The sequence below is a fragment of the Condylura cristata genome, unplaced genomic scaffold, assembly GCF_000260355.1.
Source record: "Condylura cristata isolate star-nosed mole 26May11 unplaced genomic scaffold, ConCri1.0 scaffold00004, whole genome shotgun sequence".
Taxonomy (NCBI): domain Eukaryota; kingdom Metazoa; phylum Chordata; class Mammalia; order Eulipotyphla; family Talpidae; genus Condylura; species Condylura cristata.
This window is the reverse complement of record NW_004567105.1, coordinates 4996440-5023895: the sequence shown is the minus strand read 5'-3', so window position 1 is coordinate 5023895 and position 27456 is coordinate 4996440. Positions and strand designations below refer to the sequence as shown.

Here is a 27456-nt window from a genome sequence, read left to right as displayed (position 1 = left end):
CATATTCAAGGAGATGTACCCCTCCAGGAGAAGCAGAACTGACACTGGAAGGGTGGGGAACTCATCACTCCGCTGAGAAGAAAGTGCACCCCAGGCACGGAACAGCCCATGCAAAGGGACCCCAAGTGGTCAGTAGGCCTCCTGGGAGGCTCCAGAAGCCAGTGTCTCAACACAATGCTGGAGGGGCGAGGGCCAGGCAAGGAAGTGGTGTGACGGCAGTGAAGAGTCACCGCAAGGTTTAAACAAGGGGCAGCGGAACCCCCTCTTTTGGAAGGAGACCCTGAGAACTATCCCTGAAGAGTAGCTGTGTGCTGGAGAAGGCGCCGGCTTCTCAGACAAAACAGGGGGTCTCCAAGACTGACAGGGGACAAGGGATTCACAGTGTCACCTCCCCTGCAGTTCCCGGTTTGGGCGGGTGGACCAGGGAGCAGCATTTGGGGTGGGAATTGAACCGCTCGAGCGTGCAGGGTTGGGTCAGATCCTCTGGGGAGACGCCTATTGTCTCAGCTGCAGACAAGCCTGAAGACTGTCCTGCACTTGGGACAGCAGTGGGCAGCCGCCTGCCTCCCCCCGTGGCCATCTCTCTACGCAGAGTGAGCTGGGTCTTGATCCTGAAGCTCTTGGAGGGACAGATAGACATCGGTGTTCATGGGCAGGCCGGAGGTGGGGACCCTGACCCCACCTTGCCCAGGAAGGTTGGCCCAGGGGAAGTCAGGCCTTTCCCCAGAATCAGGGGCAGGGACCTCATCTTCTGTGTCCCCCACAGGTGACTGAAAATCCACCAGGTCAGAGGTTCCTGGGCTGGGAGGCCCAAAAGGCTGGGGGACCCAGTCTCTGGGAACCCCTACCTGCAGGGAGGGGGTCAGCTTCTCTTCAGGAGCCCCAGTGCCCACTGGTACAGTATTCAGGGGAGCTGGGCCACCAGCGAGATTGGGGGAGAAGAGTAGCAGGTCTTCTCCAGGGGGGAAGGTGCAGTAGGCGTCGTCCTCCCCTGGCACATTCGGCAGGGCCGGGAGGGGACACTCCTGGGGGGCCCCAGGCTCGCCCTCGTCGGCCTCCTCTGTGCAAGGGTCGTAGGTGAAGTAGACCTGGCAGGCCTCGATCTCCAGAGCATCCGGGAGGTGGAAGAAGAAGTAGCCTTGGTTGGTGAAGCAGCTGGTCAGCGAGTGGCCACTGGGCGAGGGGGAGGGCACCTTGTCCTGCTGCAGCCGGAGCAGCTGCATGGGCTTGGTGTCCCGGTCCAGCACTTCCAGCGGGGAGATCTCAGGCTCCAGGCCGCCGGCGTGGAAGGAAGAGGACGGGAAGGGCGAGGAGAGCCACTTCTGCCAGGAGAAAGAGGGGGGGCCGTGAGTGGGACGCCAGGAAGCTGCCTTCTCCTCTCCTGCAGGCACGCAACACTGCCTCCTCTGGGAAGCCCTCCCTGACCACCCTCACCCCTGGCCCGGGCACGGCCTTGGCCACCATCTGGCGCAGCCCCAGGAGTGCACTTGCTTCTCAGTGCCCAGGCAGGCCTTCCTGGCCCCCACCAGCGCCGGCTCTGTGTGCGGCAGTGTGGGGTATACCTGCTATGAGCACGGTGCTGCTCGAGGTACGCAGCGAAGCGGGGAGCCCTGGTGTCTGGCCCAGCGTGCGAGTCACCCCCCAGGCCGACGCGGAAGGGCCCTGCCGGCCTGTCTCATTCACTCTGCACATGCCCAGGGCACAGAGCCGGCTCCAGAGGGGACCTCGGCTCCCCACCTGCTGCCATGCAGAGACCCTGGTGGGAAGCTTATGCCCCTCCCCTGTGCCCACTCCCTCCCTGCACTGAGAACCTGCCCTGGTCTGCCCCCCACCCCAGCCTTGTGACCCCAGGCAGCTCACTGCACCTCTGTGGGCCTCAGGGTCCACCACACTTGGCCTCCGCTTTCTGGGCGCTGTGCTGCAGGCCAGTAGGGAGCGGTCAGGTCGGAAAGTGAAGGTGGGATCCCAGCACAGGCCCCAGAGCATTAGCAGGGCCCCAGGGGGGTGGGGTGGGGGACTTGGGTGGAGCATTTGAGAGCCCCAACGGCCCTCAGAGCCCTCCCAGCCCGACTGGGGACAAGGGCCTGGGGCCCAATGAGTGCGTCTCAGATAAATGAATGGACCAGCGGAGACATGTCCTGCTTCTCCCTTCCGGAGCGCTGGGGGCAGAACCGTGATTTCACACGCACACACACAGTGCACACCCACACCCACACACACACATGAATGTCCACACACGCACACGCCTCACAGGAGAAAGTCCCAAAGAGAGCAGCTTGGGTAAACTGAGGCTGGCAAGGTAGGAAGAGCGAGGCTGATGGGGCCTGACACCAGAAGAGGTGGGGGCAGGGCCAGGCCCAGGCAGCAGCGCTGAGCCTGCGGACAGGAGAAGGGGAGGCCAGGCCTGCGGCTGGCACGCGTGTGCCAGGCTCCTCTGCCCCTCAGGCATATGTGGCCAACCACTTCCTGGACGTGGGCTTCTGTTCAAAAAGCAGGGGGAGGGGATGCAAGGAGGGCTGGTGCACACTCTCCCCAGGTCCTGGAGGTGCCAGGCCCTGCCCCCTGGGCTTCCCACCCGGAGCAGGAGGGGCCTCTTTGGGCAGCGCCAGCTCCACCCTGCCCCCCATCTTTGGATGCCCCTCCGCACCCCAAGTCTGGGCAGGCGTCTAGATCTAGGGTCACCTCTGGTGAAGATGGGGTCGTTCGCAGGTTTCCAGGAAGGACCCCGCTCTCACCCCAAAACCTCCTGTAACCCCCCCCCATTTCTGACTAGCCAGCCACGTCTTGCTTGAATGCCTCCGGGTGGGGCGCTCACCACCTTCTGGACTGCAGGAGGGATTTTACAGACGCGGGCTCCCTCATAGCGGCAGCACAACCGTGAGCTGTCCTAGTCCCGGGGCTTCCAAGAAATTCCAGCGGGGCCCTGATCAGCCCTAAGAACCCCAAGCCAGCTCCTCACAGCTCTGGCTCCACGTGTCCTCCAGCCTCCAAGCTGCTCCGACTACTCTCCACCATCTAGGGAGCCTGGGGTGGGGGCGGGGTGGGAGGGGCACCCCACCATATGCCCCCCTGAAGCTTCCTTCCTGAAGTGGGCGTCTGCTGGGGGAGGGGAGGCAACTTCAGGCTAGGCTCAGGGTGCAGCTGCTCTGAGGTGGGCCCTGGAAATGGGTCCGTTTGGGAACCAGCACTGTCCCCATAGCCGGTGCAGGGGAGACCATGGTCCACAGACGGACTGGCGCTGAGGGGCCATACGCGTGGCCACACTACCTGCCTCTCCACTTGATGGGCAAAGAAACAGAACACAGAGAGGTTCTACAGTTTGCCTAAGGTCACACAGCCTGAAGTAGAGGAGCTGGGATTAGAACCCAAGAGGCCTGGCTCAGACGGGAGGTGCCACTTAGCCTAAAACACAGGTGCCAGGCCGGGGAGGGCCCAGCCCGCTCGCTTTGTATTCTGTCTCCTCTGCAGGGAGCAAACCCGGCTCCTCGAGCACCCCCCACCCCACGCACTGCCACCCTGTGGCCCGCTGCCCTCCACACCAGGCCCCTGCAGATGCCCACCTGGAAATCTCCTCCGTACTCCAAGCTGAGCTGAGCAAAGTACTCTGACGGGTCTGGGATGTGGCACTTCAGAACCTTCTTCAGCCTGGACAGGGGAGAGGGGGGAGGGAAAGGGGTTAGACGGGAAGGGGCTATGGAGTCCTGCCCTGAACCCCTCGGCCTTGCAGCCGGGCACAGAGCCCCTCCTCACTCTCCCACTGTGCGCTCAGTCTCGGTCACTCCAGGAAGGTGCCGTCCTGGGCGCTGGGGACACAGGCAGCCCAGCGGAGGCCCTGCTCTCGGGAACTGACATTTCATGTGGAGACAGACACAAGTCACACGTGTGACACTGTTGTTCATGCCGGACCCAGCGACGCAGGGGGAGAGCGCGGAGAGAGGCGGGCGAGAGTGGCCCTTCCGGTCAGGGCCGCCGGGGGTGGTCAGGCGTGCGCGGCGCGTGGGCTGGGGCTTTTCTCTGGGGAGGGAGGGGACGGGGAGCTGAACTCTGGCCCACGCTCTGCTGGCTAACTTGAGCGCTGCCGCAGTCCTGTGCACCTGCCTCCGGACGTGCCAAAGCCCCAGGAAGCTGGCGGTGCCCCGGGAGCCCCTGCGCCAGCGCTTCCTTCCCCTGTCCGGCCTCCGGCCGCGCCTGGCTCCCCATTCTCTCCTTTCTCCTTCCCGGGTCCCTGTCCATGCCACCCCCTCTGTGTGCAAGGTACTTCCATCCCCTCCGCCTGGCTGGTCTTCCTTCAGATCTCGCTAGAAGGATCACGTCCTCAGGAATGTTTCTCGTAGCCACCCCTCCGCCGAGGCCCTGTCTGCTGTCTGCCCTGACACCCTCCTCCTGCCCGGGTGTGGACACGCGGTCCTCCCCGCCAGGCTGAGCCCAGAAGGGGCGCCCCTTGCCCCCACGCTGCCAGCACTCAGCGTGCCTGGCCCTGAGTGGGCTCAGTGAATAGGGGAACACGTTGTGGATGCCCAGACCCACATGGGCTTCGGGCGCCCCTGCACACACACAAGCGGGCACAGGTGTGCGCAGCCACACACATGCACACCCACTCACACCCGCGTCCTCCAGCTCTAGCGGGGTCTCCATGGGCTCCCCCCGCCACTCCCCATCTTCGGGGCGGGGTCCCAGGGAAGGTCCGGGGTCAGGCAGGCAGGGAGGCAGGGCCAGCAGGTGTTGTGCGCGGGGGTCCAGCCAGGACCTGGCTCCCAGGGGCACACGTGTCAAAGCGGAGCAGGAATGGGGGAGCTGCTTACCAGGGCCCGATGTAGTGGCAGTTGGCCAGCAAGTAGACCAGGATGACAAAGGACAGGGCGCCGCTCAGCCCCCCCACCACGTGGAACAGCCAAAGGTAGGTCCGGCGCTCCTTCCCCGGGGCTGCCCGGCGAGGGGAAGCAGGCGCAGCGGTTAGACAGGTGTCCCCACTCACCCCCATCCTGGACCTGTGCGAGGCACAGGTGACCTCTGACCCCCCCACAGGGTCACAGCTGTGTGCGGGTACCCCAGCCCGTCCTGGGTATCATGGTACCCACTTTATGGATGAGGAAACTGAGGCCGGAGCTTGAGGCCTCGGGGTAGAGAAAGTGAAAAGTCTACCTGACCTCCCACTGACCGACAAGGTCACGGCCCTGCCCCCACGGCCCTGTTCCATCTGCAGAGAAGGCACAGTAGCCCCGCACTGCCACCCTGCGGGGCCACAGCATGGGAGCTAAAGGTGGCAGGTGGCCAGGAGTGGGGTGGGCACGGCACCCGGCCGCCCCCCCCACCCTCTCCCCAGAGCCATGCCTGCACCCTCCCTCTACCTGTGGGCCTCGTCCTGAAGGGCAGGGGCTTGCTCCAGGGGCTCCAGGTTGTGTTGGAGCCTTGCTCGGGCTTGACGTGCACCTGGAGCTCATACGGGGTGTCGGGAGCCAGAGGGTCCAGGAAGATCCACTGCTGGTTCTGGTTGATAGGCCGCAGCTTGACCTCCTGGCGAGAGACAGGCTGTCAGGGCGGGTCGCCCCCACCTCACCTCCCGTGCGGGAGGCGGGGCTAAGCGGCCACACCCCCTCAGCTGTACCCCATCCCACCTAGGCTCCCTGACTACCCAATGGCCGCCACCCCAAGCCCCAGGACCATGACCTTGAGCCTCCTCTCTTGAGCGGTCAAGCTGCCCACCCCTGGCCCCCACAGCACCTACACAGCCCCCAGAGAAGCCCTTCTCCTGCCTCCTCCCCTCCGCACCCCTCCTTACTGTGCCCTGCTTCCCAGACACACATTAGCCTCTTGCCCATACAGTAGTGCTTCTTCTATTGGAAACCCCCCCGCGGCCCCCACCCCCATCTCTGCAAGGTCAGCTTCTCCTCGGCCCTCAAATTTCAAGCAGCTTTCCCTGGTCACCTGGGTCGGGGGGAGCCTATCCCAGCCCCTCAAAAATGCATGGTGGCATTTCATTGTCTTCATGGGCCTTGTGGACTTCTGCACCCCCAGCCTGTCTGCCCCTCTCCGCCCCTGTGAGTTCCCTGAGAACAGGTGCGTCACCTGCGCGGCACCTTCTCGCAGCCGCCAGCACAGGGTACCAGCACAGGGTACCGGCGGTGTTGATGGGCGGCTGGGCGAGCAAATGCACATGAGCACATGACCGAAGGGGCCCCTGGACCTGACCATGGGGAGGTGGCTTCCTGCACCTGTCCTACCGAAACGCCAGCCCTGGGCCTGACACGGCCAGAGCCCCTGTGGCGTAGGGGGCATGTGAAGAGAGGGAGGCAGGGACAGACAGTAGAGGGGTGGGGGGCTGCTTGGGGTCCCTGTGACCTCACCAAGAAGGAGGATGGACACGCAGCCAGGCAGGAATCCGTCAGGGCAGGCTGGGCCCGGGCCAGATACTCACCTCCCAGCTCTGGCCTGGAGACCTCAGCCGGACCTCAAACACCAGGTGTTTTTCGAGGTAATGGGAGGACTGTGGGACCTTCCAGGTGACATTGCAGCTTTGGGAGTCTTTGCGAGTAACTTGGAGGGAGTTGGGGGCCATCATGCGAACTGAGGAGGGAGACACAAGAGGAAGGCTTGGGGCACACTGACGCAGAGATGATAAAGCTGAGATGGGCGAGCCCCCTCCTCCGCCTCTGCTCCCCATCACGCCCTTGCCCCAGAAAACCTCTGTCAAATACCCCCTCCTCCTGACCACCCACCACTCTATCTCCTCCCATAGCTTATTTTTCTTCCCACCACTTAGCACCACCTGGCATATCAAATAGCGATTTTTGAGTCTTCGTTCCTTTTCTGTTACCCCTCCAGTCTGTAAGCTTGCTGAGGGCAGGGCTTTGTTCTGGGATGCCCCCGAGATGCCTGGAACATTGCCCGGCATGTAACGGGTGCTTGATACATAGCTGCAGAGTGAATGGATCAAGACAGGCTTTCTCGGCATGAACTGGAGCGTTTGACATGGATTATTCCAATGTAATTTAATGGGATCTCCTTCATCCCCTCTGAGTATGCAATTGTATGGAATTAAATTGAGATGTTTTTATAATTCGGAGACTGTAGAACTCCCTGGGTAACGCTAAGCGAATGCTCCTGGAACACGTGCTAAAGAGCTTCAGTCTGGGCTCATGGACTCCTTTCAACAGTGGGTGCCGCAGTAACTGATTATCCCCATTTTGCGGACGGGGAGACCGAGGCGCCGACACGCTAGGGATCTGCCCGCCGGGGGACGCTCAGTTCCTGCAGGGCAGCGCTGCGTTTAGAGCCCTGCCTGGGCCTGGCCGTCTGCCCCATGTCTTCCCTAGCGATGGCCCCTGGGGCCTGCAGGAGGTCAGAAGGGCAGGGGTGGGGCCGGGCGCTCAGTCCCGGCAAACCTCCCTGAGCACTGCCTAGACCAGGTTTGCATATAGGTGCTCAGCATGGAGACACGGAAGGCAGACTCCTGCCCACAGCAGGCCGCTCACAGCCCACAGGGGGACAGACAGAGACAGCCAGGGCATGCACAGAAGGAGGCGGCACCCAGGGCCGCGGGAGCCTGGAAGGCCGACTACAGCCGGCGAGGGGCTTTTCCAGGCGGGAAGAACCTTGCAAGCAGGGCAAAGCCTGCGTGGAGGAGCTCAGAGGAGGGATGGGTACCCTGAGCTCAGAGATCCAGGCTGCGAGAGGACTGCTGGGAGGCGGGGGGAGGCTGAGTGGCCCAGCGTGCCAGGGACTGGAGCACGCAGGAGCCCAGGGAACGACGGGAAGGCTGTGTCCGCCCCGTCCGAGCCCCACCCAGAGCCCTCACTCACGGTTCTCGAAAGGTTTGAAGAGCTGGCTCAGAGCCGTCCTCCACAGCTCCCCATGGCGGCACATCACCGTCAGGTTGAGGGTGTCAGCCGCCGTCAGACTCTGAGACTCCTAAGGGAAGAGAGCAGGGAGGTAACAGAGCAGCCGAGCAGGGAGGGGAGGCCTGGGGATGAGGACGGGCGGCAGGGAGACATGAGGGTGGGGAGGCCCATATGGCACAAAGGTGGCCAGCTGAGGCAGGGTTGGCACGTTTTTCTGCAAAGGTTCAGCTAGTCAATTATGTTGACAGGCCCTGTGGATTCAGTCACAACTCACCCCCGCTGTTGTCACGGGATACCAGCCATAAACAACACGTGTGCCACTAAAAGTTTATTTATAAACACAGATGGCAAGGCGAATCCCACCCCCCGGCCATGACTTTGCCAAGCCCTGTCTGACGTGAAATGAGCTGCCCGGCGGGAGGAGGCTGCAGGTGAGCAGAGAGCTCCCCAAGAAGGGACAGGCCCCCAATGGTACCTGCTCAACAGCTTGCAGGCTGAAATGCAACAACTCTTCCCAGCCCCACACTGACTATTCTGGAAGGAAATGCCAGGCTGTGAGCCTCCCCTGTGGGGAGGCCCTGCCCTCAGCATCCCTCTGGCTGGTGTGCGCTGCCCCTGAGAAAGCTGGGGCTGGTTGGTTGAGGAATTTGCCCAAGTCAAGCTCCTGGTCACCTGGGAAGGGAGGCTCGAACCCAGGCCTCTGTACCCAGGCTCCACAAAGAGACAGCAGCCCCAGCTCAGCAAGCCTGCGGGGAGGGCTGGGTCTGGGTGGGGTTTTGGGTCCCAGGCACAGCCTCTCTGGCCTGCTGCAAGCCTCTCTCAGAACAAACCTTGAACCTGATCATCCAGGTCCGTCAGTCAGGAAGCAACCCCTCTCCCGGCCTGGCCCAGACTTCTAGCTGCTGTGGGCAGATTCTCCCAGATAACAGTAATGCCGTCACCCCACTATGATACTGTTGTCGCAGAGATGGTGTCCGTGATCTGCCTGCTGGCGCTCCCCCTGTGCCAAGCCCTGCCCATATACTATTATTTGCTCTTGCCAGCCCATGAGCCGGCACTATTCTCACCCTACAGCAGAAGAGGCTGAAGCACAGAGAGGCGTAGGGACTTGCCCGAGGTCACACAGCAAGGAAAATGTGGAGCCAGAATGTGAGGTCAGTCGGTCTGCAGAGCTCACGGGACAGACCCAGCACATAGTCCAGGGCCTGTGCCTGGAGTCCAGGCCTTTTGGACCCCTGATAGATCAGCCACACTGTGTGACCCATGTCCATTTTCTCCTTTTAGAAAGCCTCAAACCTGGGGTTGGCAGCACAGATACGGCCTGGGCATCCCTGGTGAAGGCAGGTTTGACAGACAAGGATTCGCTGTGTGCCCCCATGGACATGCCCCACGCCCTTCCCAAGGCAGCCTGGTGCAAGGGTGGAAGGTCGGGGTTCAAAGCCAGCTCCGCCGCTCCCTGGCCGTGCGACCTCGAGCCGCGACCCCATGTCTCTGAGCCTCAGCTTCCTCATCCATGAGAAGGGGGGCCCGGCGCCCACCCAGTCACAGGGATGTGTTTAACAGCAGCACGTGTGCTCTGAGTAGCTCTCAGAACAGCCCTACGAGGTGGGCGCCCAGCTCTGCCCTTCCAGGGAAGGGAAGCCGGGTCACGGGCGTGGCCTGGCGCCCACCACTGCTCGGCCCTGGAGCGGAGGCCGGAGCCCAGTCCGCTCTGGAACCCGCTCTCGCCGCCCTCCCGCCCTTCACTCGGGAGACCTCAGGACCGGCTGGACATGGGTACCCACCCGCCTGGTTTGGGGCACAGAAGTGTCACAAGGGGCTGTGTCCCCCGCAGCCGGGGGAGATGTGTGGAGCAGAGACAGGTGCCTGGGGCTGCAGGGAGCCGGCCCCTGGGGCACACCTGGCCTCATTTCTGGCCTTGGGACCTGCCCTCCTCCCTCCGCCAGCCCTCAGGCCGTGTGGGCCCGGCCGCCCCCCGCTGCCCCTGTCTCACCCCCTTTCTCACAGCGCCCCTCCCCTCAGTACTCACATCATCATCTCCCAGGTGCAGATTGCAGGCCCAGGAGGCCTCCCCGGCCCAGCGCAGGTCGCAACACTTGCTCCATGTCCTTCCAAGGCAGAGAGCCTCCTCAGGAGGGAGGAAGGGGGGCCAGCCCCAGGCCCTTCTCACACCCTCCGTGGGCCCTGGGGGTGGCCGGCGAGGCCGGGCAGCGCACGGCTGTGTAGGCCTTGCCAGCCCCACACGGGCTCTCGGCTCCTCCCCTCACCCCCACCCTCTGGCCGCCCCGCCCCAGCCCGGTGCCACGGCAGCCTGGGCAGTGTAGAAGCTCAAACCAGGCCAAGACACCAGCCGTGTCCTGAAAGCCTCGCGTCTCTCCACAGGATGGGGGGTGCAGACCTGGAATCACCCCACCGCCTGATGCCTTGGAGCCCAAGATACGGGATTTCATGAGCCTAAAAGCCCGGGATTTGCCGATCCCGCCGTCCCGAGAGGCCGTGGCGTCCCCAGGCCCCCACGCACCGTTTGTCCGACTTGGCGTAGATCCGGCAGGGCGAGGCCTGAGGGCCCCCAGGCCGGCTCCAGACGCAGGAGATGTTGGCCTTGGAGTTGTAGAAGCATGAGAGCGAGGAAGGGCCTGCAGGCAAAATGAAGGGGTGGCTGAGGGTTCCCGACCCTGGCTTTAGCACCCCACACCACCAGAGGGAGAGGTGAGCAGCCCAGTGGGCAAGGGAGGGGTGAGTGGACCCGCTGCAGAGAGGAGGAGGCTGGGCCCGGAGCCTGTGAGGCCCCTCAGGCAGCCCGAGGCAGCCTCGCCCACAGCCGGGCAGGGCGAGGCTGGGGGCTCCTGGGCTCCCGCCCATGGCGGCTGGCCCCCATTTCTGCGCCTTCTCCCCTCGTAAGGGGCCTGCAGCCCAGAAGCAGGGGTCCGCGAAGGGATTCTGGAAGAGCCGTGGCCTCCACCCTGAGGACAGCTCAGCTGCCCGGATGTCAGGTCCTCACCAGTCACCGCCGTGGACGCCTGCAGGAGGACCAGAGCCAGCAGGAGGAGGGACAGTCTCCAGGGCAGCGTGGGAGCCGCCATCACACCCACTGGGAGGCAGCAGGGAAGGGAGCCCTGAGGTAGGAAGCAGGAGAGACTCATGTGAACGCCCCCCAGGCGGCCGCCGGTGCCCAAGGGCCTTTGCGCCTGCCCGGGCTCCGCCCCCCGACCCTCAGGGGCCCGCACACCCTCGGAGCTGGCAGGTTCCTGAGCAAGCCCAGGCCTTTCTTAGGGACACTGAGGCCCAGAAGTGGAGGCGTCTGCTGTGCCCACAGCGGGGAGCTGGCACAGACCCGCCTCCGCTCTCCTCTGCTGAGCCCTCAACCCCACAAAGACCCTCCTCCAGGGTGACGCAAAGCCACGCTCTACTTGAAACTCTTTAAAGGCAGCAAGGGAGTGTTTTTTAAAGAGTTTCAAGTTTCTACTTGAAACTCTTTAAAGGCAGCAAGGGAGTGTTTTCTCTCTTCTCCACTTTCAGACGAAGCCGCGGCCATGTGGGATGGGAGCCGGAGCAGTTGCCTGAGCCCGGCAGCCCCTAACTCACTGCGTCTTCCCACGATGGTGACCGCTCTGGTTATGCCAGCATCGGGCCCCAGGGTGCGCTGGGCACTAGGCTGTGCCAAGCACCTTAGCACAAGAGCGGCGGGGTGGTGCCGCTCTTATACAGATGAAGACACTGAGGCGCCGAGCCACTCACCAGCCAAGGTGACACGCGTGGCAGGTGCGGAGCTGAGGCTCCTGCCCCCAGCGCCACCCCAAACCCTGTCCCAGGCACAGCCTCATGCCCCGGGTCCCCACCCAGCGGGGCACCAGGCCAATGGCCCACCCAGCCTCCTCCTCTTGATCCCCTGAGCCTGCCAGCATAGGCCCTAAGGTGTGCAGACAGACAAGGGGCGCTCAGCCAGCCCCCACCCCGTGCCCAGCCATGCTCGAAGGTGGCCCTGGGCACAGGCGCTGCCGGTCCCTTCCAGGGTGAGGCCCCGGTCAGGCTGGCCTGGCCAGCAGAGCAGCCCATCCCAGGACACAACTCTGGGGGGTGAGGGGGGAGGAAGGAGCAAGATCCAGGAAGGTCAAGGCGAGACCCCGAGTCCCCGAGGTGAGTGGGGCCGGAGCAGCAGCCGGAGCACGCGACCCCCCCCCCCCACTACCGGCTGTCTATGCCCAGGGGGTGCCTGGAGATGGGGGCTGGCGCTGGCGGGGCTCAGGGCTCTCTGAGGGCACAGCTGCCGGCAGAGAGGGAAACCAAGTCTCAGAGAGGTTGATGAAACTGCTCAGAGTCACACAGCAAGTCACAGGCCCAGCCTGGGGGGCCCGAGCGAGACCCCAGAGTCCGGAGCCCCCCGCCGGTTCTCACCCCACCCACACGCGTGGCTGCCTTGCCTGCAGGCTGACTCACTGGGGCCCACGGCCCACTGGGTGGGTGTCGCTGAGGCCGGGGCTGCTGGGGGCTGCCTCAGACTCAGATTTCAACCGAAGAAGGAAAAGGAGGAGATGGGGAAGCAGGGTGGTGTGGGGCGCCGTGGGGGAGGAGGAGATGACAGCAGGGTGACCGTGACAGTGACAGCGCGGGATGACTAACACCCCTACTCCCGGCTCGGCACGCTGAGGCCCCGGGGTGCTCTCGCTCCCGAGTCAGCACAGCGCCCCAGCGGCAGCTCCTGTGATGAGTATGGGACTCCCGCTATGACTCGACCAACATTTTCTCAGACGGGGAGAGAGGTGGGGAGTCTTTACTCAGGCCGTGCTAGAGCTGGGATTGGAACCCAGACAGGGGCAGGCTGAGACCCCCCACTGGGGCTGGCCTGGGGGTGCTAGTCATGAGGCGGACTGGGGGTGTGGAAACAGCAGCTCGTGCGGCCCCAGCCTCTGAGCGTGATGTTCCCCCAAAGTGCCTGGACACGCCACTGACCTGCCCCTCGCGCTCGCAGTCACACAAGGGAACGGCCGGGATGCAAGCCCGGCCCTCGAGGGACAAACGCCCTCACTGCCAGGCCGCAGGGGCCCCTGCTGTCACAGCCCCACACCTCGGGGGCGCACTTCGCCCAGACGTCAGCAGGCTCTCCTTGCACCCCACCAATGGCCTCCCTCCTCCAGCCCAGCCACCCCCTCACCCCAGAGAGCCCCCAGCCCTCCCTGGGGCAGGCTAGGACTGGAGACCAGCTGAGCTCAAGCCAGGAGCCGGGACACTGGCCTGCCCCCCGGAGACTGACTTGCCCCCCGCCCCCGCCGTGGGGTTTCTAAGAGAAGTTTGGGGTGAGGGCCTGGAGATGGACATTCAGACCAGCAGGCCGAGGGGCTGATTCCGAGCCTCCCTCCAGTCCCCTGGCTGGTGGCAGCTCCCAGGAAAGAACCCAGGTACCACACAGGGACCAGGCTGGGGCAGGGGGCCAGCGAGCGGGGTGTCACCTGGCTGGGACATGGGGCTGCAGCGCGCGCTCTCTGGTTGTCTCCGACGCCGGGACTGCGGCCATCTCCCCGGGGCCCCACTCTGGTTCTGACCCAGGCAGCAGATGACTGATGGGGTCGAGACTAAAACCCTAGGGCCAGCCCACTTCCTGTGCAGAGGATGAAGGGGTAAGGCTTGAGGGGGGAGGCAGGAGAACACACTGGTGAGCTTGAAAGTACCTAGGGACCAGATAAAGATCTCCCTCCTCCGCTTGGGGGGCTGGGGGGCACCGTGGGTGTTGTGGCAGCACAGGCAAGCACAGTCGCTCTCAGCCAGATGCCCTGCGGCACGCAGGAGCCTGGGGAGGAGTCCTCCTGCTCCCTCCTACACCGCCAGCCCTTCTTGCACAGGCTACCTCAGCCTCCAGCACCCTCATCCCGTCCCACACCCCCCCCCGGGGGCCCGGGCTTCAAACCCCGTTCCGGGGGTGGCCCCGGCACGCCTGGCTCGTATCCCGCCGTTTCTCCCAGCCACCTCTTCACCCAGCCTTCCAGGAAGCTCTTTACTCCGTGAGGCATTCAGCGTGACTTTGTTCCAGGCTTTGGGAATAATCTGTGAACTACTTGTTGAACGTTCTAGAACCTGCCTCTTCCTCTCAAGTCATGGTTCCAAGTCTGTTACTCCTGGGGGGGGGGGGAGGGCGAGAGGATCAGCTCAGGATTTCTGGTGTTTATCTCACCGAGGAGAGGTGCAGGTTTCCTCACTGCAGGGAGGGAGGCTTCCTCCCGCTGGCCCTGCCTTCACGCCCGCTTCGGGGGCGGCGTCTGGTAAGCTGCTGAGTCTGGAAGCAGGGAATGCCAAGGGCAGGAGGCACGTGCAAAGCCCCGCGGCGCGGAAGCGAGAACACGGGGTGAAAACCCTGCAAGCGGGTCATCGGGCCCAAGGTCTTACTGAGGGGAAGGTGAGCGCAGGTCAAAGCTGCAGAGACCAGCAAGCCCCACCCCAAGCCTGCGGAGGCTGAGGGCCTGACCCCTGGGCATCAGCATGTCTGCCGGCGAGTGGGGCCCGGGGGGATGGTCCGGCAGGCGGGTCAGGGGACGAGACCACAGGAGGCTTAAAGCCCCCCAAAAGTTGGCTGGCAGTGACCCCAAGTCCCTTCTCCCTGGAACCAGGCTTTCTGGCGGCCAGAGAGGGTAATAAACAGAACCACTTACAAAACAAGAACAGGCAAGATTTACTCAGCCTGCGGGAACCTCTCACAAAACCAGAAGGCCGGCTGTCCAGGGAGGCCTGCTGGACAAGGAGCGGGCAGGACGGCTCCCTGTGGACGTGATTGTGCCAGATGGGCCTGTCTCCTGCCTGCGACGCGAGCTCCGCTAAGACTGCGCAAGGCGCTTGCGGAGAGAACACTCTGCCGGCAGGCCGGACACTGGGTTTGCAAGGAGCAGCGGCTGCAGGCGGCACAGCCACAGGAGGGCGCGGGCTTGCCCGGCGCGCATACCCGAGGCTCTTCTCCTGTCCCTCCAGCTTTCATTCATCGGCAAGCCTGCCCTGAGCACCAAGGGGTCCCCATGGCCAGGCTGGGCACAGAGGAGCCGGAGGGGCCAGTCCTGAGAGCAGTTCGCTGGCTGGGTCCCAGACGGAGGCGGAGGAGGGGTGACTCCAGCTGGCCACCACCTGGAGGGGGTCAGGGGGTGGTAGTGCAGCCTCCACCAACTGACAGGGGAAGGGGCAGCCCCCCCACTCCAGGCCTGGGGTCCTGCTTTTGAGAAGGACACCTCAGCTCGAGAGGCAGAGTGGGCTGGGCTGAGCTGAGCTGAGCTGAGCTGGGAAAACATCCTCAAATCCTCCACTTAAAACCCACCGCAGGGGCAGAAGTTTGGAGGTACACAACGTGTCCCCACTGTGCCCCATCCTCTGGGGCATCAGCTGGACGCCATCCAGGCACACAGGGCCCCCATTTCCACTCCTAATGCCCTCCAGTCTCTCCCCCAGCCCAGCAGCTGGAACAATCGTTCCCAGGCCCAAACCAAGTCCACCCCCACCTTCTGAGACACCCCCAGACCCAGGGCACTGGCAGCAGGCTCCAGACTCCCCTCCTGCCCTGGCGCTGGCACCCAGCCAGACCGAGCGCCCCACCAACCAGCCTCTTCATTCCCCCTTCACGGGCAGGGTAGCGAGGCTTCACACGTCAGCCAAACAGCAGGCTCAGAACCTGAGCCTGGCTGACAGAGACACCAGATACTGTCTGAGGTGAGCTGAGGAGAATCCAGAAGCTTCTCTCATGGCAGGGGCCCGAGAGATCATGCAGGCCTGCCCGGACCTGGCCTCAGGAGTTACAGGATTGGGCCAGCCTGGCGGGCACCCTCCACTCCCAGCACCCGAACGGCCGTTCCTACAACTGCCCCCTGCAGCTCCACGCCCCCCGGGCCCTCTGCGCCGTGATCTTGGGGAACCGGCGTCCCTGCACCTCGGCTCTGTGACCAGGGCTCAGCTGCCCCTGAAGCTGACCCCCCACCCAGGGTCCTCACTTCCGGGGTCGGCAGGGCCCAGGTCCTCTCGGGGCCTGCTGGCTCTGCGTCCCTCCTGGCCGTGACCTTTTCGCTTGCCCATCTCAGGGCTTGTCACATGTGGGGGTCAGGCCAGATCCCCTGTCTCGGGCCTCGTCAGATACAACATCTACCCTCCCCTCCCATACCTCCTGCCCCCCTCTTTACACCCCAACTCCGGGGTCCACGTGGCTGCATCCAGACTCCTGTGCCATAGTCTTCTTGGGGACCCTCGGTCCACTGCATGTCACCCCCTTGCTGTGCCTCCCCTTCCTCCGAGCCACAGCGTCCCCGCCAGGATTAGGCCCAACCGCACGTGTCAAGTGAGAGCAGAAGAGGGTACCAGAAACCTGAGGGTCTGATTTCTCTCACTTAAAAGCAGCTGAGGTACAGTCCAGGGCCGGCGGAGGCGGCATGCTTAGCACACACCTGGAGCTGTGTCAGCAGGACCCCGAGCTCTGTGTCTTGCTCCTGGGGCTTCCTCGATCTTTCTCTACCTCCTAGGCCAAGAGAGCTATTCAGGCTCCGTCCATCACATTTGTGCTCCTGTGTCCAGAGGTGGAGGAAGGACAGAAAAGGGCCTGACTCTGCCTGCTAAGAGCCCTTAATCCGAAGTTGCCATGACACTCTAGCTCGTATCCCTTTGGCTAGAGAGTCATGTAACCCCCCAACTGCAAAGAAGGCTGGGATGCTACAGAGGGTGCAGAGGAGAAGGTCTGTCCTCCAAGCCAACCCTCTCCCTTTTGGGGACCCCCGCCCATGTGAGAAAGTGACCTCCCCATCCTCTCGCCCCACCCCCATGCTCCCACCTTCACAGCTCCCCTTTGCCACCCCGCTGGTCTCCCAGACGCCAGGCCTGAACACCACAGATCTCCCCTGTTCCTCTGCAAGCAGCAGGGCTCACCCAGACCTGCTGCACCAGCATAAGAGCAGCTCCGGTCACCCACAAACCTGCTGTCCACGCACAAAGTCCGGCCTGCTCTCGCTCCTGGCCCGGGCAGCTCTGGGCCCAGCTGTCCCGAGTCCAGGCTGAGGGGTTTCTAGGACACGAGACTTTCCATAAAACCAGGACGAGTCTGTCACCCGTTCCCACTCAGCTCTTCCCAGACTAACTCTTCTCCCAATTTAAACAGGTCCTTCCCCGGCCTCCCACCCAGTGAGGCTGGGAGCTCCAGAACCATGTGGGATTCATCCAGATGGTTCCAGAGCCTGGAAGATTACCTGGCATATAGAAGGTGTCAGGATACGGCGAGGGAAGGAAAAGGAAAAGAGAACGTCAAAGCTTCCAAATCTCTAATCACCTCAGATTCTAGGAAATGCAAATTGAAAACAACCCAGGGAGTGAAGTATTTAAGTGTCTAGGTTCCACCAGAAGTGGCCTGAAAGGGCTGTCACCTCCAGGTGTGTGCTAAGTGTGCCACCTCTCTGCGCGGCCCCTGAACCACAGGTGTCGACATTTCCACGCGTGACCCAGCGTCACGCTCAGGCTCACCCCGGAGCCCATGTGTGCAAGCCGGTGTGCCACAGGGTTCACACAGGCCTCCATGTGCATTCAGAAGTGTGGACAATGAGCAGGACGGGGTACAGCCACAGAGGGGCCATGACAGAGGGGAAAGGCCCTGCTGACGCCTGAAGTGGACGGTCCACAGGGCAGGGCTGAGCGGAAAAGCCAGCTGTCAAGCCCAGCTTCGCGTGCCCACCTTCGGGCAGAAGAGACAGGTCAGCGGGAGTGTGTCATGTGTCGGGCGGTGCGAGCGTGAGTGGGGGGCCCTGTGTGAGTGTGCGTGGGTAACAGGCGCGCAGTCTCGGTGGGCGTGAAGGGGAGCCCACCCTGGGTGTATACATGTGCGTGAGCACGCGTGCAGGGGTGTGCAGTGTACAGGCACCGGTGGCTCCAGGAGGAGTCCCCAGAGACTGGGACAGTGTCTTCGGAAGGGGAGCTGGGGGCATGGGGGTCAGAGGAGGGGAACAACTTTCCTAGTAACCTTTTGAACTTTATTTCGTAGGAACTTAATACCTACTTAAGAAATAAAATTAGAACCAACATCAAAATCAAAAGTGCAGTGGATGGAAGACCTTCAAGGCACCCCAAATATCAGCCCTCCTCCCACACCTGGTACTTTCTAATCTTTCCAAGAAACCAAAATGTCCTCAAGTCCTCAGGCCGTGGGACGGCCTCTCTGTACCTGCCATGCCCAGCGGGAGGCAGGTGGCCCAGCAGCGTGGTGCTGGGGACTCAGGAAGACTCGAGACCCTCTGACAGCAGCTGAGAGCACCCCCACTTTCCCGTGGGAAACAGCAGCATGAAAACATCCTTTTCATTTTTTCTTGCTCTGAAGCAGGTTTCACCCAGATCTGTGATCTTTCTCAGAAGACAGCCTAGGTGTTGAGCAAAGGAGAGGGCGTGTGATGGGCCGAGGTATCTGTGAATAATTTCCTTCCTATCTGAAGTTATGCTTGCTCGCTTTCTTCTCTGTTTTCATTAAAAGTTGGAATAAGATATAAATGTCCCCCTAGGCAGCTCAGCTGGATTGTCTGCCTCCTGTAGCGTGCCTGGGTGAAAGACAGATGGGAGCAAAAATCCACTCAGGCTCGGCTCCAGAACCAGGAAAGCTGACCCCATCCCCAGCAAAGTATCGCTGCAGAGCCAGCAGGGCAGGGTGGACCTTGCGCCCCGCATCAGAGAGACTCTGCATCCTGGCATCCTGGCACATCAGTGTCCCTGCCACCCCCAAGAATCAAAATGAAACTGAGAAGAGAAATCATTATTTTGGTTGGCGCCAAAGCAGGGCACAATGAGATGCAGAAAGGATGTAGTGTCCTCCCCAAAATGCAGGGGCTGAACTGAGCCGGAGAAAGGGGCGCTCTGGGCAAGGGTACAGACTTGAGGTACCCAGCCAGCACAGGGGCTCAGCCAAGCCGATGTGCTCACCTAGCGCCCTGCCAGCTTAAAACAGCGTTCCCGTGACATGCCTGTGTATACAGAGGCTCAGGCACTCTGAGGGATCCCCCCAGTTGCCACAAAGACACCGTAAGCCAAGCAGCATTTGGGGGCAGTCAGCAATTAATTAAAGTGTCCCCTGCTCTCTTGGCTCCCCAACCCAAGGGCTTTTCGAGTGAGGGAGGGGCCTGGTCTCTCGCTCACGGTGGGCAGGAGACCCCAGCAGAGATGCCGCGGGATGGGTGGGCAGGGTGCAGTGAGCACAGAAACCAAGCCCCACAGGGCGCCGGGGCCGGCCGGAGGGGCCATCTACACCGCACGGACGTGGTGGCCGACACGGCCAAATCATTCTCAGTTTTCAAGAGAAGCTGAAACTTAAGATTTAGAAAAACACAGTATCTCTACTTCAGATGCTGGCCATAGAGTTTAACGCAAACACACACACGCACGCAGGCAGGTGCGGCAGAAGACGGGCGCCCGGCGCAGGTGGGTGCAGGGACGGCAGCTGCCCAGGGAAGGCGGCGCCGACGCCAGGGATGGCAAGGACCCGGTCAGGGGCGCTGCTTCTCAGGTGCTGCCCGCATTTATCTTCGGCATCTCTGCAAGTCCTCAGCATCTCTGAGGTCTTCTTCAGGCATCACGTCCCAAGCCAAAACCTCCCTTGAACTTGGGAGTCAGCATGTGACCCGGTTCATCCAATCAGAAGTCTCTGCTGGCTTTGGAGTCTGAGCATGTGATCTGGCTCCTCCAATCAGAAGCCTCCGCTCGCAAGCTGCAGGTGGGAAAGGGAACACGTGGCCCCTCTGGGCCAATCAGAAGCCTTCACTCCGGGCCGCCATTTGGGAGCGTGGCTGGAGAAATCTGGGGAGAGTTGGGTCAGAGCGTCACGGCCTAGAGTCTGCGCTGCTACCGCGGGGCCCCCGAGTGGACAGAGCTTCAGAATAGTGCCAACACATTCCTGTTGTAGTGGAAGTAGCCAGGCTGGGTTCTGTGACTTGCAACTCTATTCTCGGTGGACACAGATGTCTTGGCCAAGCCTAGAGGGACATTCACTAGATCCAGATTTGGCCATAAAGTCAAATCACCGACTCGTTACCGGCCCTCTGCCCCGCCCTCTGCGGTGGTGGGCCCGCCCTACCGTGGTCTTCTCTCTGCCGGGCCCTCGGAGCAGGGCCAGTGCTGTAGCAGGAGCCAGGAGTGTGCCCTGAGCTCAGGGCCACAGGGGAGGGCGAAGGCCCAAGCCACCTGCCGTTAGCATGCTCACCGGGGACCAGTGGGGGTCCAGTGCGATGGCTTCCTGGCTGGCTCTGGTTGATGCCTGACACCTAAGGTCGGGGTGCCTGTGCTCACCCCAGTTGGCTGGCTGACCTGGTGTTGGGCTGGCTACCTGGTTTCTACTTCGGGTGTGTGGAGAGGACTAAGAAATAATGGGACCAAAAGGGACGAAGGGACCATCCCAGATGGAGTCTGGTGGCCGCTGGAGGCCTAGGACTTGGACAGTGAGCACACCAGACCTCCTGGTGAGCAGCTGCATACATCACCCCCATGAAATCAGCATCCTAACACCTGGAGACACCTCTCTAGCTTGCTCTCAGAGAGAGACAATCACGATGGTTATCAGCGTCAGCAAAGACAGCCTCTGCACTGAGGGGACCCCTTTCCTTGGAGAAGAATTGAATTCCTTTGCTGGAGGGAGGCATCTCTTCCTCTGTTAATTCTGTGTTTTTTTCCCCACATCAGTCTCGCCTGAATGGTGTCTGCTGATAGCGATCCCCGAGGGTCCCCAAGTTAAAGGCTTGTTCCACTGACAGATAAAGCTCTGGCGCATGGCTGAGCTGTAGTTGAACAGGGGCACATTAATAAGGAGAGAGGCTGATGGAGCTTTCAGAACAGCAGAGGCCCCGCGCCAGGTGGGTGGCTGGTTTCACTTTCATAGTGACTGCGCGGCCCGCTGCAAGTCCTCCCTCCACATGGAGGACTGAGCCACCCGGCCTGTCTCACCCAGGCCAGCTCGGGGCTCTGCTCGAATCCTGGCTCCCTGGGGAGCAGAGTTCTCACCACACCTGGGCTTCTGGGCCAGGGCAGGGCATGTGTGGAGCCTCCTGGCTGTCCCTTCCCACCTGCCCAGTTTCCGCACATGTCCTCACACTCTGCCCAGCAGCCAAACCGCTAACACCCCCACCCAACACCTTTCTCCTCCCAGGGGACATGGTGAGGACGACCCGGGGATCCGAGACCCTGTGAGTCCAGCAGCTCACTGGCGGAACGTCCCTCCCTGTGGTAATCTCTATTCTGGAGCTACAGACCACAGGAAAGGGCTGTGTGGCTAATGTGAGGCAAACAGAACTAGCTAGAGGGTCTGGCTAATTCAGTATTTGACCAAGAATTAACATGATTAGAACAGGGCTGGCACATAATAAGGACTGGGGCACGTGTCGCTACCTGCTGTTATTTGGCAGCTCTCCGGGAAGGGTAGGGCCTCTAGAACTTTCTTCCTTCGTCATCTTCTCTGGAGATGACTTGGTGAGACTGTAGCCTCTGAAGGCCTCTATTGCCTTCAAGGTGGGTGCTTCTGAACCTCAGTCGTCTTTGCTCTGGTCCCAAGAAGAGGCAGGTGTGGGCTGGGGATCAGATCCTGTTCATGGGTTCTGGAAACAGCTGAAGACCCAGAGCTCAGGGAGAGCAGACTCCAGAGAAACTGCAAGGGTCTCACTCCAAAGACCAGTAGACTCCAACCCTCAGCGGTTCCTGGTTCCTTCCACCACTCTCAGAGTTTCTTTGGCTAAGAGGGGTCAAATGCTCACCCCCTAACTGGCTAGGATGAAGTGCTTTGATTGACAGTTTGAATAAGACCTCACCCAATGCAAAACGGTAGCTCTCCAAAGAGAAATGGGGTACTGTACAGAAGTGGGCCAGGCAGTGCTGTACCTGCAGGAACCGAAGTTGCCGATACACCTTTTTGGGCTCCATCCCCCGAGTCCTACAAGGAAGACATCCGGCCAGGAAAGGCTTCCTGTAACGATGAGCCACAGTTGGGCATCTGCCTCCCTCAGGGGAGTACTCTTCCCTGCTCTCAGAAGGGGCTCCTGGCCTGAGGAAGCTTTGCCCCCCACACTGAGGCCCCCCCATTTAGGAGAGAACCAGGCATCTGAGTGGAAAAGAGGGAAGCCGGCCTCCACCCCCACACACCTCCAATCTGGGACTTGAACTAGTGACCTTGATCTCATGAGCCTCTAAAACTCATGAGCCAAGCTGAACGCAGCAGAGGGTGAAGGCCCCAGACTGCGTCACCCTAAATGGGGAAAGACCAGAGGCAGCCCCCAGCTGGCTGCTCTCCGGGAAATGACTACAAGCGGGAGCTCAGGCAGCCCGCTGGCCCCAGGCCCTGCTGAAGCAAGGTCACAGAGACGGAGGCCAGCCAGCCTTCCACCACAGCCCTGCTCTGGCCCTCCACTCGGGCCTGGGAACAGCATCTACACACCCAGCCGCACCCCCACCCAGCCAGGGCCCAGAGCGAACAGGCTCGGCCAGAGCCCCGGGGCCGCAGAAGGGGGTGGGGGTGAACAGAAGACCACAGGACACTTGATCAGAAGGATGTGGCCGATGGCTTCAGGCCAGTGGCTCCAGACCAGAAGTGCTGCTGGCACTGTGGCTGCATCACCTGTCTTTCCTGCAGGAACAGAGGCAGCGGGAGCTGAGGGGGCGTGGGGAGCGGGGGCGGCTGTGAGGTGTGCGGTTTGGGCTGTGAAGTTCACACCAGAACAGGCCCGGACAGTCAAGCAAGTAGCCCTCTCACGCTGGGCCCTCTTCCTGTTTCTCTTCTCAGCTCCTGAAATCACCCTCTCCGGGCCCCCCCCACCCCCACCCCCAGCCCACACCTGTCCCTTCTAGGCCAGAGTAAAGACCAATCGGAGGGTCAGAAGAGCCCACCTCAAAGGCACCAGAGGCCCTCAGTGGCTACAGCCTCCCCAAGGGCCCTGAGAAGATAGAGAAGGTAGAACGTTCTAGAAGCCATGCCCTTCCCTGAGAGGTGCAAATAGCAATACATCCCCCAGCCCTGTTGAGCGAGGCCCTGTTTATTTCTGAAATCGCTGAACATGGCCGGAGACCCAGCCACACTGGCACCCCCAGCAGCTGGTGAGAAATGCAGTCTGGGGCCCCACCTCGACCTGCTCAGACTCTGCATTGCAGCCAGGTGAACCCCGTGGAAGTGGATGTGGGTACTTGAGAAACCTCGTTCTTCCTGATGCCTGTGCCCCTGTCGTGCCCTGGCACTCAGTGAGGGGACTAGGCACAGAGAGGTTAAGGGCCTTGCCCAAGGTCACACAGGCGGGCTGGGACTTGAGCCGGGACCACCTGGCTCACAGTACGTGTCCACACAGTAGGTTCTGCTGCCTTGGGGCAAGCACACCACCTGGCCAGACTTCTCTGACCCTCCACAGCCCACTCCAGCCTCCCCACCACTCCTGACCCCCACCCCCCGGAGACAGACGTAGCCGTCAGCATGCGCCATTTAAGCAGCTGCATCAGCTCAGCTCTGGCTGAGACACGGCCGGCTCCAGAAGGTGCTCCTGGCTCAGAGCCCCGGGCCTGGGGAGCGCAGCCGAGCGCATGCCACAGTGACTGCCATTTGCATGGGGTGTCCAGACCCCCCTGGGGCCCTGGCTCCTGTGGGCAGACCTCACGGAGGAGGCAGCTTTTGAGCCAGACCTTGAAAACTGAGCGATGGCTGACAGGGCAAGGGGTAGAGGCCAGCCAGCACCAAGGACAGACAGAGGTAGCCGGGGACAGGGTGGTTAAAGGGACACCTGGCTTTTCTTTTTTAAGATTTATTTATGCATACAGAACTGGGGTACAGGCCAGAGGTGCAGGGGCAGGAGAGCTTCACCAGAGACAGAGCGGGGAGCAGGACAGGCTGACTGACAAGCACACTGCCTAGGGGACAGCAGGCGGGTCAGGAGAGGTCTGCTGCGCCCTGTGGGTCACCTCCAGGGTGGGATTGAACTCACGCTGAAGTGGCTTTAGCTTCCCAGTGCTGCGCTCCAACCCGTGCCACCAGGGCAGCCTGGCATCTTTAGCAACCCTGAGTCCTACCCTTCCACAGCATCTTGCCCCGGCCGCAGTCCCTTGAGTCTCCCCGGGGATGGCAGGCGTGAGCCCATTTCGGCTGCGGTGAGCGCAGGGGTAGCCATTCCCAATGGCACACCAGGCTCCCCGCGAGCCTCCTTCAAACAAACCTGCACCAGGCCGTGCCACCTGGGCACGGGAGCTGCCTCGCACCCCGTCCTGCTACACCAGACACTCCCCATCGTTGGCCCCTAAAGACCTGGCTCTTCGGAGGTGCCACCGTCACCGGCATGTATCTGCGCAGGTGGGTGTCCCTGTCCAGGACGGCTGTCAGGGGCACCCTCTTCGGCACTGTGGGCACAGCACTGGAAAGGGGCCCTTGGCGCCCCTGTGGCTCCCTGCCGACAGGATCCCTGGCTGCTGAGCCCTCACTCACGGCCCCCGGGGACCAGGACACCCTTTGCAGTGTCCTCAGCCACGGTCAGGCTGGAGGGCGGCCGCCCCTGGGGTCCTTCATCCGTAGTGCCCTGGGGAGGAAGCCCCCAGGTCGAGGCCACAGGCACTCGGTAGCTGCTTTAAGAATTCCTGAGTTAATTATGCCATTTACAGGAACATGGGTGGGGCTGGAGGGGACTGTGCTCAAAGAAATAAGTCAGAAGGAGATAGAAAAGGGTTGCATGGTTTCACTTACAGGAGGAATGGAGGGGAAGCACTAGGAGGAGAAGTCAAACTGTGCTTGAGCAACGCTGTAAACGATGGCTGTAGATAGATACAAAATTTAAAAAATTCAGAAGTCGAGTTGAAATGCCTCGGCACTCAGCCAGGGGCGGGTCCAGAAGTGGCCGCCAGAGGGCGATACTTGCTTCTCCCCAGATTCCACACAAGGCTCTTGGCAGGAGGGAGCTGAGGCCCCGCCAGGGCGGCCTCCCAGACTGGGCAGGCCGCCTTCCTCCCCAGGAGTTCCAGGTGGCTGCAGGACGCCAGGGGCAAGCCAGAAGGGCCTCCGGATTCCAGGAAGACAGGGAGCCCATGAAAGGAGAAAGCCAAGACCGGTGACCTGAAGAGCCCTCGGCGGCTCTCAGGCCTGATTCCCTCCCTGCAGACAAGCGGCTGGGTCAGAGAGCATGGCTTCGAGCCACAGGGCCTTTGTGGGCCCCCACCCCACAGTGCAGGGCATTCGCGGGCCTCCACCCGACTCGGAGCAGGGAGCTTAACCTGGGGGTTCCGCATCTCCCCATATTTGGTTCTGGTCAAAAACAGGCTCACCCCCTCCTGGCCCTGGCTTTTCACACTCCTCACTGAGCACCCCAGACCACAGCGTCTCTTGCCCTCAGTCCTGGGGTGGTGTCTGTCACACTTCTGGTCTGAGGGCCCCTGAGGGCTGAGGCTCAGGCTACCTGGTGCTGGCCGCACCCTCTGCCCTCCCTGCCCTGGCCTGCCCCTCCGGACCCTCGACTCTGTGTCTCCCCACGAGCTGTGAGCCACGCAAGCGGGACCCTGTGACTGTGTGCTCTCTGCTGCACCCCAGAGCCGGCCTGTAACCGCGGCATGAACGGATGAACGGACAGACAGACGGCCCTGTCCAGGCTGTACTTCGGTGTCTTCTGTAAACGAAGGTCACTGGCGGCCTGTTTTAAACAGCAGCTCGCCCCACGGGGAAGATCCCTCGTGCCAGCACCTTGCACACACTTAACTCCTGTGGCCCCCCAGCAGTGTTTGCAGTCAATGCCTATCGTCACCCCCATTTTCCAGATAAAGAAACTGGGGCAGAGTGGTCAGGCCACTGGCCTCATTCACCCAATCAGATCTGAACCCCAATGGTGCTTCCCACCGGGAAGGTCAGCCCTGCTGCGGACAGAATGGGGCTCCCAGCAGTGGGGGCTCTGATGTGGCCGCCACCCCCATGCCCAGGAAACTTGAGGCCGAATAGGCAGGGCCGTCAAGCACCAAGAGCTGTCATCAGGGGACTCTCGAGGTGAAGACCACCCCCCGTGTCTGGGAAGGCTCCCTAGAATCCGGATACCCTATGAGGCAGATGCCCACATCTGCTCCCATGACCAAAGAGCTTTGAGGGGAACAGGCCTCCTTGGCCTCCTTTCGCCCCATGTGCCTTCTGATCTGATTTGGGTGTCCAGCCCAGCTCCCTGGGGCTCAGGGAGCCCCAGAAACCTTTCCCATAAACCTCTTCTCCTTCCCAGTGGTCAAGGTATGTCCGGTCGTGTGACTCGGTTCTGAACAGTGAGAAGTGAGGAAAGGATGGCAAATCTTGGGTCTTCGTAATCCGCGTCATGCCTGATTGACGCCAGCCCTGGGGCAGCTTCGCGGGCGACCAGTCCTGCGGCCCTGAGGGAGCTGCCTAGGGACAGAGCCGCGCTCAGCGTGAGGCTTGTGTTCAGCATGCCGGGAGGGCCGGCCAGCCAGCTCCTTGCTGCTGTAGCCGGGCTCATCGGCCAGCCCTGGGGCCTCCCCGCCCCAGCCCAGTAACTCCCCTCGAGCTCTTGGTGTTGGACCTGGGTCCTGGCACCCCAAGGAACATCCTGCGTCCTGACAACTACCAGGAGGGGAGGTATGAGCAAGCAGAGAAAGGGAGGAGCCTTCTCCAGGTTCTCAGGTGGCAGACAAGCCACGGAGCACCTCCGTGCCCAGACCAACATGTCGGAAGGAAAGGCATGATGAGGACACCTGTCCCCCCTTCAACCCCTGCAAACCCAGGGGGCCCCAAAGTGCCCCTGGAGGGAGCAGGTAAAGAGGAAGCAAAGTGTCAGTGTTGGTGCTCCTGGCCAACACGCACCCCAGACCTCCTCCCCTGCAGAGCCTGACAGGCCAAGACCCCTGCAGCTGTGGAGGGCTGGGGTCCAGAGGGACCCACTCCCCCGACAGAGCCCCCAGGAGGTGGCTGAGACCGCAGGGAAAAAATGGCCATGAGGTGCAGTCAGGGCAGTGGGTCAGACGCAGGCTGCGAGGGACAGAATTTGTGGGCACCTGCGTGCAGAGTGCCCAGGTGACCGGGAGGCCTGCAGGAGGGCACGTGGCTGGCAGGCTGGTGACAGCCTAGGACCCAGCTCGGGACTCAGCCGATGGCTGGCGGGCAGGGCCCCGTGCCGCAGACGGCATTTTCTCGACTTCAGCAGGAGGCCCAAGGCACACGAAGTGGAGCTGGGAAATAAACAAGGCTGTTTGTGTGCAATTGAGCTTAGGGTGTCACTTCACTCCCTTGGTGGGGATTAACAGTCAGCGAGTGAAGCTGGGTCACTGGCACCCACACCCTGCTGCTGCCCTGGGGAGGACCCCGTTTCCTCCATGTGCCTGGACCCCAACTACCGCATCCTCCGCTCACACGCCAGGAGGAGACTTCACACCCATGCTGACCCCAAGCTACAGCCTCATCCAGTTTCTGTGCCCCGAGCGCGCCATCCTGCCGCCATCCTGCCAGGTTTACGGGCCAGGGGCTCCCAGCCAGGCCAGCCTGTCATGGAAATCCCTGCTTCCTCTCGGGCCCAGACTCCCCGCCAGCTCCACCCGTAACGTTCTTGACATCTGTTTGTGGTCATGTTGAGTTTCTGCCTGTGTCTCCCCTTCCCTGGGCTTATACGTGGCAGTCTGTAGCTACTGGGACGGGCCTGAAAAGCTGGCG

The 27456-nt window shown here is 62.0% G+C and overlaps 1 protein-coding gene across 1 annotated transcript; it reads right to left on the bottom strand.

The window, feature by feature from the left end:
* Positions 1-584: 584 nt before the first annotated feature.
* Positions 585-10921, bottom strand: IL2RB (interleukin 2 receptor, beta). The gene is made up of 10 exons (XM_004676457.1): positions 10840-10921; positions 10658-10744; positions 10360-10474; positions 9868-9946; positions 7800-7905; positions 6416-6564; positions 5349-5514; positions 4803-4923; positions 3561-3645; positions 585-1322 (listed from the first exon to the last, which is right to left on the bottom strand). Exons 1-10 carry the CDS (start codon positions 10919-10921, stop codon positions 585-587), a joined length of 1728 nt encoding a protein of 575 aa, XP_004676514.1.
* Between the last annotated feature and the right edge of the window lie 16535 nt (positions 10922-27456).